General features: G+C 37.0%; 2 protein-coding genes across 3 annotated transcripts in view; one reads left to right on the top strand and one right to left on the bottom strand.

Moving 5' to 3' along the window:
* Positions 1-5300, top strand: part of cerkl (CERK like autophagy regulator) — a gene marked incomplete at both ends in the record, with an annotated part of 59369 nt that extends 54069 nt beyond the window's left edge. Inside the window, 3 exons of the mRNA XM_081368668.1 lie at positions 2579-2675; positions 4449-4648; positions 5219-5300. Of these exons, the coding sequence (XP_081224794.1) occupies positions 2579-2675; positions 4449-4648; positions 5219-5300 (379 nt within the window). The remainder of the gene's footprint in view (positions 1-2578; positions 2676-4448; positions 4649-5218) is intronic.
* Positions 5301-5341: 41 nt separating this feature from the next.
* itga4 (integrin alpha 4) overlaps positions 5342-15059 on the bottom strand; it is a 33197-nt gene continuing 23479 nt past the window's right edge. The window contains exons 18-29 of one of the 2 annotated variants that reach the window (XR_014030358.1): positions 12260-12407; positions 12029-12127; positions 11866-11942; positions 11198-11287; positions 11008-11095; positions 10805-10912; positions 9571-9696; positions 9363-9488; positions 8657-8755; positions 8437-8556; positions 7504-7898; positions 5342-6719 (exon numbers count right to left, since the gene is read on the bottom strand). Coding sequence is in view for 1 of the 2 variants with exons in the window: in XM_081368669.1 (XP_081224795.1) it covers positions 7812-7898; positions 8437-8556; positions 8657-8755; positions 9363-9488; positions 9571-9696; positions 10805-10912; positions 11008-11095; positions 11198-11287; positions 11866-11942; positions 12029-12127; positions 12260-12407 (1168 nt within the window). In the remaining variant the exon portion in view is untranslated. Of the gene's footprint in view, positions 7899-8436; positions 8557-8656; positions 8756-9362; positions 9489-9570; positions 9697-10804; positions 10913-11007; positions 11096-11197; positions 11288-11865; positions 11943-12028; positions 12128-12259; positions 12408-15059 lie in introns of both variants that reach the window. The other variant, XM_081368669.1, reaches the window with a different exon arrangement.

The raw sequence follows: 15059 nt of genomic DNA on the forward strand, positions 1-15059 counted from the left end.
GGCTAGTAGGAGTGACTGCTTACTGACCTTAACCTTTTGAATGGCAGTGTACAGCGTAAGTTGATCTGATTTCAAAAATGAATAATTTTTTATGAAGAATTACAGACAGACCTTTTTTTTTTATAACATAGAACGAACATGCACAATAAGATCAGCAATATGCATTATGATAGTAAATAGCATCAACTTTCATTTTGTGTTGACTAGAACAAGCTAAATCTGGTGCCTTAGATCCATCTACATCTTCTTCTACTGTACACCTTTGAAAGAAATGCTTTAACCTGCAAATATGTTTCATCAATAACTTGCTATATCTCTTAAAAAAGGAAAACAATAAGTCATGATGCAGTCACCAGTCTTATTATGGCACATTTGCATGCACGAACACAAACCGTAAATAATCCGTCTCACTTGTGTTTTTAAAATCTTCCTTGTAAGCAAAAGGATCTGATTTCCATTTGCCATAATAAACGTCATAAAGAAACTCACCAGCACTCGTGGTGCTTTATCAACGCACCTGTTCTACTCAATCTAAACTATAAACGACCGTCGCAATGCAACCAAACTAAATCGGTCCCACCATGTTCAATCAAATTGTCTACATTGCAAGCACCTGAAATCTTTGTTTATGTTAAAGGGATAGTTCACCCAAAATGTATTACTCACCCTGATGTCGTTCCAAACCCGAATGACTTTTGTTCATCTTCAGAACACAAATGAGAATCTTTTTAATGAAATCTGAGAGCTTTCTGTCCCTTCATTGACAGTCTACTCAACTACCACTTTGACGCTTCAAAAAGTTCATTAAGAGACCATGAAACTAATCCATATGAATTACCGGTTTATCCAAGTTTTCTGAAAAGACTCAATCGCTTTATATGATGAACAGATTGAATTTAGCCTTTTATTCACATATAAACATTCATCAACACACACATCAGTTGTCGTAAACGAAAGCTCAAGCATGTGCGCTTGACAGGCGAGAACCAATGAGGTTCATTCTCGTGTTACACAGCATGTTTGAGCTTCTGTAAGAACCAATGAGGTTTGTTCAGTTGAGCTTCTGTTTATGTGCGCTGATCAATGTTGAATAAAAGCATAAATTCAGTGTGTTCATCATATAAAGCGATCAAGTCTCTTCAGAAAATGTGGACTAAACCGCTCTATTCATATGGATTAGTTTTACGGTCTCTTTATGAACTTTTTGAAGCATCAAAATGGTAGTTGAGTAGACTGTCAATGGAGGGACAGAATGCTCTCAGATTTCATCAAAAAGATCTTCATTTGTGTTCCGAAGACATACGAAAGTCTTACGGGTTTGGAACGACGTGAGGGTGAGTAATTAATGACAGAATTTTCATTTTTGGGTGAACTATTTCATTAATACAGTAGGAGTGATGTTAGTGCTTGTCATGGCGCTCGCAGTGGCGATTCTGTTTAACACATCCAAATCTGTCACCAAATCTTGTTCTGAGACCTCATAATGTACAAACTAAGCACTGCCCTCAATCCTTCAGACTATGTGCCCAAAAAAAAACAAGTAAGATGGGCTCAGTAGGTGATGTCTGTGTGGACTGTAAAACCTTGAGACCAGGTCAGTGTGTCAGCAACATGCAAGGCCAACTGAGTCTTCAGACTTGTTTTCTGGCCCATGCCGTGGGCGTTTCATGTGTGAAGACGGGTAGACTAGGCCAACATAATCCTGAAGATTGGAATCAGTGGTTGGATCAGACTCCTAAGGTCAAAGCCACCTAACTGGACTAATCAGCACATAATTACTCTGATTAAAGGGAGTGGCTGGTTAGACTTAAGGACTGAGCATCTGTCCACGGGCCTCAACAACCCCCTCTCCTTCCTGTATTTAGAGAGCGACACAAGTTAAGCTCAGCTTCTTGTAAGCACCATCTTTAGTGGGGGTCACAGGGTTCTCATTGCAAGAAATCATTTGTTTGTTTCTGCTCTATATCTAAAGGTCCTTTAAACACGATACATTCACTAGATGTAATTAACGACAACGTTTTTGGGTGCCTTTAACATTAACAAAGCTTTCAGGTGCTTGCAATTTAGACAATTTGATTGAACATGGTGGGACCGATTTAGTTTGGTTGCATTGCATAGCTCATAAAATACTTTCAGACTACAGATTTTCTTTCTGAGAATATATTTTGAATTAAAGGGATAGTTCATCCAAAAATTAGATTTCGGTCATCATTGACTCACCCTCAGTTGTTAAATATTGAGGATGGCAGTTTTCAAATGGTTTGAATTTAGTGGATAATCTAATTCTGTCTGGACCTATTTCTACCTTGAAGCTCCCATTTACATTGTCCACTGATGTGTAGATATGGGACAGTCCAAGTGTGCTCCATATATATTTATAGACCAGTGGTTAAACAAAATAGAAACTGGTTTATACAATTCTCATTAGCTCTTAACCATATGAAAAGTGTATGGGCTTATTATAATGCTGAATTGGCTTTCTCATCATGATGTGCATTGCCGCAGACTCAGTGTTATCTCCATACACGACAGGCGCACAAGTAATAGTTTGCATTAACAAATTTTCTGTCTACCGCAGGCTGAACAATGGCAGTATGGCGCTGATCATTGTTGACAACACATCCAGGTCAGAATTCATCAAGCACTTGAAGAGATACAGCAGCACAAACAACCAGGTGAGGTCACCTGTGCGAAGCCAGAGAACTTTCTTAACTCACATCAGCCTGATACACAGGAAATCCAGCCCACGCAAATAGAGTTAACAACCTCCACAGCTTAAGCAGAATTAGCATACTGTCAAGTCAAATTAGTCGCTGATTGTCAGCTTCCCACAAAACACTTTTCAGGCTAATACAGATTAGCCCATTTCAGAGCCGGTCTCTTCTTTTTTCTTAAGCAATCCAATCTAGAGATGTTTGTTAACCCACATTCTATAAATAATCTGTGTATGTTGCGGCGTCGACCTACTGCTACTTCACTCTCCTGTCATTGTGCAAAACTGTGTCAATTTCAGGGTCTCTGTTGTACTATTAGGCCTTTATTGTCCATTTTAAAAGAGCTTGTGTGTGTTCACTTCATTTACATGAGGAAAGTAATGTAGAAAGTCCAGTGCATTTTAACAGTGGTTGAATCTCACAAAGAAAAAAAAGGTCTGGGTCATATTTGGCCTCAACATCAAAGAAAGATGTAAGAAATTACACGAAACTACAAGAAAATGGGCTATTTCTAACCCATTAAGACTAAAAAAAAAAACATTACTGTAATGGGAAATATATATATACAGTATAGTACTATTTCAAAGGTAAATTATTTACGTATATATCATGGTGTTCGTTCATCTTTTTAGATTGAGTTACACTGAAATAAAATGCAAATATATTACATGAGAACTAAATAATGGGAATCAATCTCAAAAAAGGAAAAAACTTAAATGTAAAAACCGTTTACTCTTGCTTTAAGATAGATTACAGTGTTGAGAATTTGGGAAATGTCGAGAAATGTGCTTAATTATGTGCAATAACATCTCATGTTGAATCTCATACGCATAACATATATTGCAAATATAAATGTTTTAGTGTTTGGTATTTGTATTACATTATGGTAGTGCTGGCTTTTAATTTATGATTTATGCTGATTTAAATAAAAAGAATGGAATGCAGTAAAAAGTACTGTAGGACAGTAATGAGAATCTGATGAAACTCGTTGATAATAATGGGTTTTAAAAAAATGACTGAAATGTAAAACATCTTTATGCATTACAATAATCCGAATTTAGGGGAGATTTTGTTTCAATGTCATTTAAATAAATAAACACTGGTTCTAAGTACAGGCTCAACTTTTATACAGAATTTAATTTCCTTATTTTAAACGGGTGAAAGTGACCTGGTCATGTTTTTGTGACATTTACTGTCAAATCAATTTGTGTGAACTCATCACAAAGACACATAAATCAAATAAATCATGCAGTTGATGAACAATGACTGCTGGGTCAGAGCCATTATTACTCAGAATACTAATATACATAGTTTAAAAAAAAAGTAAATGGTACTTACATAAGATCTCTGCAGTGAGGTATTATGACTTCTAAGCAAGAATTTGACAGACATACCCGGTTATCTTAATAAAAGGATATACAATATGATGTGTTGAAAGCCCAGTCCTGGCCTGGTTCTGTATCCAAGTTCACTCCAGTTCACACACACACAGGACTGAAGCAGGCTGATGAGGATCAGTTGTTCATCACTGCCTCCTTGTGGACCTACATTAAACTACAGCCTCAAATAAGTCAGATTCAAATAAACAGTGCAAACAGCTGCACATTACAAAACACATAAGAGTTCTGATATATATATATATATATATATATATATATATATATATATATATATATATATATATATATATATATATCTCGACGACTTCTATAACGCTTCTGTATCCTTCTGCAGTTTGGTTTCTCTTTTATCGAGACACACACTGTAAAGGCTGTGAGGCTGCGGCCACGCTCTCAGGGAAGCTGGGCTGAAGACATCTTGGAGGAGAACGAGGAGAGCGATTCAAAAACAATGCCTATCATCTCCTCTGAAGGAACATACCCCTGGAACATTGACGGAGATCTCTTGGAGGTCACATCTGAACTCCTGATCAGGTGAGACACTCGAGTCAGTCATCGAGACAAATTTACAGCAGAACTCCATTATTAGAGGTTGTGCATTGCAGTGATGTCACAATAGATAAGAGGAGACTCTTAACCATAGTAAATTAAAAAAACTTTGAGTGTCATTGTTTTTTAGGTTGCACATATTATAATATCATATTCAAAAACCTACGGATGCACAGATATGCAGATTTTATGGGCAAAAGCACCATAAAACGAACATAAAAGTTGCCCAAGTCAGAACTTTCCATTTTATCAGTGAACAAGTCAAATCCCTATTTATTTGCAAAACAGTAGTCGTGATAGCCACTGAATACTTTCACAGGCTGAACTTCACATGACCTGTGTAAGCGCAGGCTGTGTTGTTTTAAGGCACTACAAACATTATATAAGCAGCACTTGATAAGAAAATTCCTAATTCATCTTCTTAAAGCTGCAGAAAGAGTGTCAGAAGAATAAACAGAACAGTGTGAGCTTCTAAGAAAAAGGGAGGGATGTGTGCATATTTCAGATAAATCCTTGTAATGTTTAAATGTAGTGACAGCCCTGTTTATTTTCCAGGGTTCACCCGCAGCTCCTCACACTCTTTGGAGCCGACGTGGAGGAGGCGGAGGAGTCGCCAGTTAAATGCAGCTGTATCTGAACACACAACCACACACACAAAAAGATGGAAGCGCTAAGAGAAACTGAACAAAGCAAAAGCTTTAACATGTATAGAACATTTTATATCAGAGCAAAAAACAAAATGACACACAGTACATTCCAGTGCATACGAATTTAAATTAAAGCAAAGTACATTTTCCAACATTTTTTTAAGAAAAACAAATAAAAACATTAACCTATTAAAAATACTGATAAAAAAAAGCAATGTGCTAGTCCCTGAACAGTAGCGTTTTTTTTTTTTTTTACTTGTATTTTTTATGTCATAAAAAACACTGACAAGCAACCCATCTTGATACGGTTTGCTCTTACTATCCTTTCAGGTCTCGTTCATACACCGTCACTAACACACACTTACGGGCAGGCACCAACAAAATCAGCTGACTTTCCCACATTTTATGCATGTTTTTTGGGGGGGAAATGGATTTGAAAATGTCACTATTTTTATTAAATTCCTTTTTTTTTTCTTTAAAAACTTTTTTTATTCATACAATTAATCAACATCATCTTTGTTTCTTATAACACAGCACCAACAATAATTCAGCATATGATGACATATTTGGCATGATAATCAGGTTTTGTAAATAAATTAAATCAGACCATCCAACTTTGATTGAAAATACAAAAACTCATTTTCTTTGTAATTTCATAGAATTCTTGTTTATATTTCAGTGCACATTCATAGCTTCATCTTAGTTTTCGCTGTTCTGCAAACTCCCATTGTTTACCTAATTACTGAATTAATTCTTGTTCGATGCTATTTTTGTAAACATTTTCATTAGCACCCTTAGCTAAAATATTTCCTAATTGAACAGACAAAAGGGGCAGGGGATGAGTGGATCTTTAAATGACGGGCACGTGAGAGGTGATGGTGCTGTGTGTATTTGCGCAATATAAAATGAATACACACACTCTTAAGCAATGGCTGGAAGCCAGACACATGCCAATCTCGTCACTCTTCTGTAGCGCGGTACAGACACACAACAGCAGCCTCCTTTGCTCCGTTTCCATGGCACCCAGCCAGAGCACGCGGAAAACACTCGCTCCTTCCATCTGGCGTCTCCGTTCAAACTTCTAACTATTGAACTCAGCAGCGAGAGTTTGGGAGGAGAGAGAATGCGTGTCATTTCCTCATTTTTTTGCAAGGAGAACCGATACCGCAGTGATGCATAGGTGCGAAAACCCCTATCGTAGCAATATTCTGTTTCGGGGAGGGGTGACGGAAAGATCCTGTGTCACCTCTGTACTAACATGCGGGTGTAAAATAGCGAGTCTCTCTTCGGAGATACACAAGCGTAACCTTAGCAAGAAAGGCTACAGCAGTGCAGTTTGTCCTTTACAGCAGGCCAATAGCCAATATGTTCAGTGATCGTAGGCAAACCTGTGATGAAACAATTAGGCTCTGTTCCAAAACCTAGCGAGCTGCCTTGCCGTTCATGCAGCCTACATAGGCAGCTGGTTTTTAAGACAGCACCAAAACTCAATTACAGACGACCAACCGTAGTTGAGACTCGGCTCACGATTGATTTCAGTTGGATTTTAATGTTGGCGAGTTGCCGTCAAACCGATTAATCATGATTAATCGCACCGAACAAAAGTTTGTTTTATGTATTATATGATGTTAAACTTTCTATTCATCAAAAAAAAAAATCCTTAAAAAACAATTATCATGGTTTCCCCCAAAAAATTAAGCAGCTCAACTCTTTTCAACATTGATAATAATAAAATAATGTTTTAAATGCTAGAATGATTTCTGAAGGATCATGTGACACTGACGACTGCAGTAATGAAGCTGAAAACATCACTGGAATAAATTACATTTGATGAATTGTCATTTTAAATTGTAATAATATTTCACTATATTACTGTTGTTTGATCAAATAAATGCAGCACTGCAGAGCACGAGACCTATTTTAAAAAAAAAAACATTAACATAAAAAAGTAGTGTACATATATTATTAGATATTTTAATTGGATTGATTTGTTTTAATACTTTTTGGTGTGGAATAAATTAGATATATAATTAACACTCTCTCACTTTGACTCCGCTCATCACAGTGTATCTGTCGCACTGCCTTAGACTTTGTCCAGAAGGAGGCGTCTTTATTCTTCCTACCTTTTGGAACAACCTTCACGATTTAAAAATGCCGCCTACATAGGTTGCTCACTAGGTTTTGGAACAGAGCCGTAATGTTCTATAGCGACCGTACATTCTGAAGTCCTTTTCTCCCTTGGCACGACATCCGGGGCACGTGTCCGTGAGCACATTAGCATGTTCCATACTCTAAAGTGCATTGGCTTCATCCTGCCGACAGAAAATTCTGATTCTTTTGACAGTCTTTGACAGTCTCTTTCAAAAGTCTTCATCGCTTTGTGATGAATGTTTTCAGCCATTACGGTTAATGGCCGTTGGTAATCATGAGTCCAGCTCTTGATGTCTTCATGGTTTGTCCATGCCATTCTGACTGGATTTGTATGTGGTGTAAATCCCATATTATGACGTGCTCTCTTTCTTTGGTACATAGTCCCAACTGTCCCGTCTAAACTTCTCATCATTCAACTTCCGCTTAAAGAATCCAAGCTAATAAAAGGAAGAGGATGTATTATTGTCAATAAGCAAAAGCACATCTCAATTTCAATCTCAACAAGCCTTGTTTTGAAGATTGTTCTTCTCTGCTTTGTAGGGATAAATCTATTAATTGGTAGGTTGTCTGAATGACTATTCGGGCTCAATTGAGCTCGTTTAAGGCTGGTTCAGGTTTACCAGAAATCAGGTTTCATTACTCCAACCTTGGATGGAGCATGGCGGAATTGAGAGAACAATGTGTTTTTAAAAGTTAGACTTGATACTTAAAATGCAATGCTCATGACACGAAACATTGAAAAATTCTGCTAAATTTGCACATATACTGATCATTTAGAAACGAGTCTGAAATTATTCTTTAAGTTTATCATTGAAGGCAGTGGATTTAATGGCAATAGAGTTTTACTGTACTGACAGTTACAGTTACACTATAGTTTTGCCACGGTAAAGCCAAGCATGCTGTTAAACCCTCTATGAGATGATGCATCTCTAAAAAGGAGTATCTTTACATATTTCAGGTCTATGTGATACATACCTTCCAGAGGGTGACGACAAGCAGTGCTAAAATGATCAGCCCAACAATCAGACTGGATACTATTAGAAATATTTTCACAGCCGCCACAAGCTTAAGGCTGTACAGAGCCTGCAAGAATACCTGTAACATTGCAAACATTCAAGTTAATCACAAGCAACAAAAGGTTGTAAATGCAGCATCTCATTATGCATCACTGGTTTTAGAGGTTCAGACTACTTACTCCAGTAGAAATGTCATCCTTTAGTAAGATGGTGTTCGCATCCTTTACTGGTGAGATAAGGTCAATCATGCCTCGTATCATCATGACAGAGTGTCTGCCCTATAGGAAATAAACATGCATCAAGGTCATGTGTTTTAGTTGCTCTTTTAGGGCAGACAGTTCAGGTAATCCATCTGTCAAACAATGTTTGCCTTTCTAAATTACTGCATCCGGTAGTCTATGAGGAACATTTATTGGCTATAATTGGAGGAGGCCCAACCAAGCCGAGCTTAAAGTCTAGCTGGATGATTTGGTGGGCATCTTAGGCAATTCTTTTTTTTTTTTTTTGTCTGTGCGAAAAAAAAAAAAAAACGTTGGCCAATTGTAAGTTTGAAAAACTGTGCTGCTTAATATTTATGTGGAAATCATGATGATGCATAAATAGAAGTCTTTTGTTACATTATAAAATGTATTTTGCTCAGTTTAATGCATCCTTGCTGAATAAAAGCAATCATTTTCTGACCCCAAACTTTTGAATGGTAGTGTATTTCAAATAAAAAAATCACTTTTTAGATCCAGTGCATGCATATTCTAGAGCAATTAGACAGGCAAAAAGGCAACTGGCTCTTTTTAAATGGAAGCCACAGTTTTGAGGGGTGCAATTTCTTCCAATTTAGTTTTGTACAAGTGGTCCATCTCCTTCTCCATGTCTCTAACCAACACTCACTGGACTCATCTGGAGAACCCTGGGGTTGAGCTCCACCTCCATATTGATGGTAACTTCTTTTCCAACCTCCAAGTCACCGAAGTGACACTCCACCATTCTACAGGTCTTATCTTCATGAGCACAGAACTGTAGAAAAACAGGGCATGAGAACTTCCACTAACATTTACACTAAACACACCAGAACTCATTAGCAAAACTATTCATTTACCATTGTGCGCTTGCTTTTTGGGGAGACAAAGAATACAAGTTCCTTAATAAAGGAAGCTTCCGGGACGTCACAGTCATCAATAGTCTGAACTGAATTGTTCCTCTGGAAGCAATGCCCAAGAGTTGTCTGCAAGACGAAAAAACAATACAAGTATAAGTAAAGATAAAGATGTGTACTTACAGTATATATGTATAGCATAAGCTAAGTTATAGCTAATTATGTTACATGCTTATCATTAAGATGACTAGTAGGAATAGTTCATCTATCTATTCCATGAAACATAAAAGAACAGGTTTGGCAGAATGTCAGAAGTTCTGTTTTCCGTACAAGGAAAGTGAATTGTGATTTATCCCACCAAGCTACAGATAGGATAATAAAGCATATGACTTGTGTGCTATTTCAGAAATCTTCTGCAGCCGTACAGCAGCTTTGTGTGAGGAAGAGATTCAATTTAAGCCGTTGTCTAATAATAATCTTTAATTGTTGTAGCGCTCAAATTTAGTGGTTGAGTTTTTCAAACTTGACATGTTGACACATGAGAACTAATGCAAATTTGCATCAAGTTTATCAATACGGGATGCGGCATTGATGGTCAAATATGCCATGAAACCTCTAAAAGATTTGTAAAAAAATTGAATGTAACTTTTTTTGTTCTTTTTCATCTTATACCATAAATCACAGTCCAGTTTCATTATTTGGAAAGCAGAAGCACAAACATTCTGCCTACAATTCTCCTTTAAAAAAAAAGTTACACAATGGTGAATAACATTAGAAAATCGTATTTTTGGATACCTCTAAAATACTGTATAGGTGCATTTAAAAAAAAATAATTAAAGTCTCTTCTGCTCACCAAGGCTCCATTTATTTGTACTGTATAAAATACAGTGTATTTTAAAATGTAATTGATTCCTGTCATGCAAAGCTGATCCCGTCAGCATCATTACTCCAGTCTTCATAATACTATTTTATACTATTATCAATATTGAAACAGTTGTGCTGCTTAATATTTTTGTGGAAACAGTGATACTTTTTTTTCAGGATTCTTTGATGAATACAAAGTTTAAAAGAACAGCATTTTTTGAAATAGAAACCTTTGTAAAATGATTAATGTCTTTGTCGCGTATGATCAATTTAATGCATCCTTGCTGAATAAAAGTATGAATTTCATTCATAAAAAAAAAAAAAAAAATCTTACACCAAACATTTGACCAATGTATATGCATGTAAATCTCACCTGTAAATCCGTAATCCTGATTAACCGGTATTTGTATGGCACCAGCATCAGAGGCAAGCTGATCTTTACTCTCGCATCAAGAGCTTTACTAGGACCGATATTAATCACCTGTAAGTTAATAGACATTTTAACCAAACGAATCGTGTTAAATGATTCATTAGTGCTTAATGACATTGTTATCTGTCTGATGAGCGCTCAAATACCTTGTATGTATAATTGAACTTCTCAGGATAGCAGTCAACCGGCACAGACTCTTCTTCTCCGATCAGAAATGAAGTCGGAGAGACAAATCTGCAGAGGAAGGGAACACAGAAGCGTCCCGTAATTTGGCCTGTTATTCTTCCGACATCCACTTATGGAATCACATATTCATAAGCAAGCCGGATAACTTACCCGTGAACATTGAGCTCAACTGCATATCTCAAGGGCAACGTAAGAACAGCCACGTTGTCTTGCCGAAGGTCTGTGTTCTCAAAGCTTTCACTGAAAAAACACACATTAGATCGGTTAATGTTCACTATTGAAGAAACGCACCTCAAAAACTAGCTGGACATGTAAACCAGTTAAAAATGTGTGAATGCAAGAAAACGGCTCAGATAAAAGGTGAAATTAGCATTTGTTTGCAGGCGCCGCTTAGTTTGATATTGTCCTATCTAATGAAACAGCATGTTAAGTGTAGTTTAAGTGTCCAAATGCTTTTTGGGGTCATTGTATATCTGTAAAAGATCTTTCTACGAGAGGAAATGTTTAATGACTTTAATTATTGGAGTACAACCCTAATATACCCTGAGATTTCATTACAGGAACTCATTACATAGGCTATGTAAACATCCATCTTTAGATCCATTCCTCTGTTTTTCTCGTTTCTAATGGTAACACTGAAAGCACACCAAACCTTTGAACGTGCTGTTTAATGCCTTTGTTTGTCTTTTGTGCTCTGATGATCAATTTACAAGTTTACGCAGTTGCAAGATGTTCTCCACAAATGTTTACCTTTGGCTCAGATGCATTTGTATAAACCATCCATTGTAATGAATTCCTGAGATCTCTGGATCTCTTACCTCGTAGCATTGATGTTAATGCTAAGATCTCCAGGGCTGCTGTTCTGCATCACATCCAGTAAAAATGTGATATTGAGCTGGAAGAAAGAAAAGAGACGTTTATATTCCGACAAGACATGGCGGCCGACAAACTCTTTTAACTTCCATTGCTAAAGACATTTACCTTTGAGAAAGGAGGGATGTATAAATTTCCAACATTGCAGTCTAGTCCGATGGCCACTTTATTCTCCTCTGCGATTCCACAGCTGATGTATTTATCTTCCTGAAATAATGTCACAATAAAGCACATCAATGGCAAGAGTCCATTAAAGGGCATCAGCAACACAGAGCTAAAAGCTGCCTGTGATATCTGAGACAGATTTGAACAAGAATTACTGAGACAAAATTAAAATACCTCTAGTACTTTGATGAAATGCAGGTTGCTGGGAAACCTCAGATGAAGTCTGGGTAGAAAAGCATCATCTCCACTGTTGGATATTGTGGTGTTTAACGTGAAGCTTTTTCCATTACCCAGAGCTAAATATGGCATTTTCATGTAGGATCTGTTGGGAAACAGTTATTTAGATTTTTAAAGTAGGAATGCACCGATATGAACAATTTGGCCGATACCGATAACCGATGATTCTTTATATGTGAAAGCCGATATTACCGATATATTGGCCGATAAATCTAAATCCTTATTACACAAACAAAAGTTTCATCATCATAATCCATGTCCAAAACATACAATTATATATAATTTTATGTAGCCGATATCACAGACTTGTGCTGCACGTTGCAATTAACTGTTTTTTTTTTTTTTAATGACTCAAATCACATTTCAAGCAATTCAAACCCATCATGTTAAACAGTGCACATCTGAAGCATTTCATTTTTTTATCTTACGTGTTTTTTAGTCTCAATGAGTTTGCGTTGGTGTTTGAAATGAACTATAAGCAGGTCTCTTACAATCCATCTTCTACGGAGAATGCCGGCGAATACACAAACCTGCCAGGCATAGCTATGTGAGCGTGCCGTGAACGCGCATGACGTCACGCCCAGTCCAAAATTCCGGCCCGAATCCCTCTTATTTATTTTACTTTACAGGATTATAGAGACAATCTCAGTGATCAGAGAAGGGCTCATCCAGCCCATCAGGCAATTGTTTAAGCATGTACGGGTTAGAAAACGGGTATTTTTAACATGAAAAGTTGCTTAAAGCCGAACTCGGCAACTCTAGCGAACTCTAGTCACTTCTTCGCTGATTTTCCCTTTTGTTGTCGCATGTTTTCCCCACGAGCTCCCCCTACAGCTGTGGTGGGGCGTATATTTCACAACACGGTCGTAAAAAACTCACTTGCGCCGGCCTCCTCCCCCTCTCTACCGCTGCTCATGTGCGTTTGTTTTGATCGGAGCAAGCCAACTGTATCGTGTGGAGCTATGTTTACCGAGGTGGGTAATCTGGTAATACATCATACATGCGTGTGTGTTTATGTCGAATTGCCGTAAAGCAATTTGTGTTTCGCGCTCGTTCTCGTTCTCGCTTTCGCTTCTCACGAGACTTCCAATTTCTATCTTGCCGGGACGGTAGTGAACAAGTTGCAAGGTTGGTTTTCCGCCTGGGAACGCTGGGGGGAGCGGGGAAAGTCACCAATATCACCAGAACAGGTTGTTTAACCATCCAAATGATTTCTAGACAGTTTTATTAAGTTAAAAAAGCTACCAAGTTCTCCTTTAATGCACCTTTAATATATCGGACACATTTTCTTATCAGGCCAATAAGGAGAACATTAAAAATTAACATATATCGACCGATCCCGATATGGTGGCCGATATAGCGTGCATCCCTATTTTAAAGTTTAGATTTGATCCATATTTGATCCATTCTTTACTCCATATAATTCAGTGAGGTTGACTCAGAGTGAAGTAAAGACTCGGATGGATGGATGGATGGATGGATGGATGGATGGATGGATGGATGGACGGACAGACGGACGGACAGACGGACTTTGGCTACTGAACATCTTCATTTGAAAATGACATAAAATGCTTTTTTTTTGTCTCAAAGACAAAAACAGCAGCAATTTTTGGCCCAAAATTTGTATAATTACATATCTTAACAGCTGTTCTATATTTGACAAAACATTACACAATATGTTATAAGCTACTTTAAAAGTTAAAATGAATGAGGAACAATATCCGTTAGAAAAAATATATTTTTGCATTGCTATTAATAAAATTTTATATTTTATTATAAATGGACTAAAATATTTGTATTGTTTAAATATGTGTAGTATAATTCAATATTATATTCATGTAATTATACCCGGTGCAATATTTGTTTAAAAAATTATTTTATGTCTCCAAGTTTAGTGTAAATAAACTGCTTTTTCCTAAGGTATATGTATTAAGCTCACACGGTTACATAAACAAAACTGAAATTTTCATACACATAATCAAATCAAATTATGTGCATGACAATCTAAGGTAACATTTCAAACTAAATCAAATTACTAAAGTTGATACTGCGCAAACCGGTGCAAAAGCAAATATTCAGTGTCTTCTTAACAACCAACTTTCTTTTATTATTTTTTAAATACATTTTATTTAAGAATTCTTTGTTTTATATATATATATATATATAGAGAGAGAGAGAGAGAGAGAGAGAGAGAGAGAGAGAGAGATATTATATTAGTTATATTATATAGTTCATTTTAGAATATTTGCAAGACTCATTTTTCTAGAATTTAAATGAATAGAATGTGTTTTATAGCCAGTGTTTTTCCTGCATCTGTTTGTGTAGCTTGTGCTCTGAGGACTCAAGCCTGATGTTTCTCATCTAAAGGCACCAGGTGCATCTGGGAGACTGGAAAGCCACTCTCCCACTCACTCTCTTTCCCTCTCTGACACACACACACACACACACACACACACACACACACACACACACACACACACACACACACACACACACACACACACACACCTTATGAATAATCAGATCATGTATTATCACCAATGGGTGAGGGGGGTCCATAAATTAGTTTGCATACGGCTGCAAACATGATCCAAAATGCTAATGTGCACACTCACACTTGCGCCTCAATTGATTGAGTCCAAGAAATGCGATGCATAAAATGCCTCAATATAAAGCTTTGTCTACTGTGCATGCAGCTTTAATGGGTGTATTCATGAGGAGAGCAGATAATCTCAAA

This window comes from Scardinius erythrophthalmus (assembly GCF_964197995.2).
Source record: "Scardinius erythrophthalmus genome assembly, chromosome: 6".
In the NCBI taxonomy this organism is placed as follows: Eukaryota; Metazoa; Chordata; class Actinopteri; order Cypriniformes; family Leuciscidae; genus Scardinius; species Scardinius erythrophthalmus.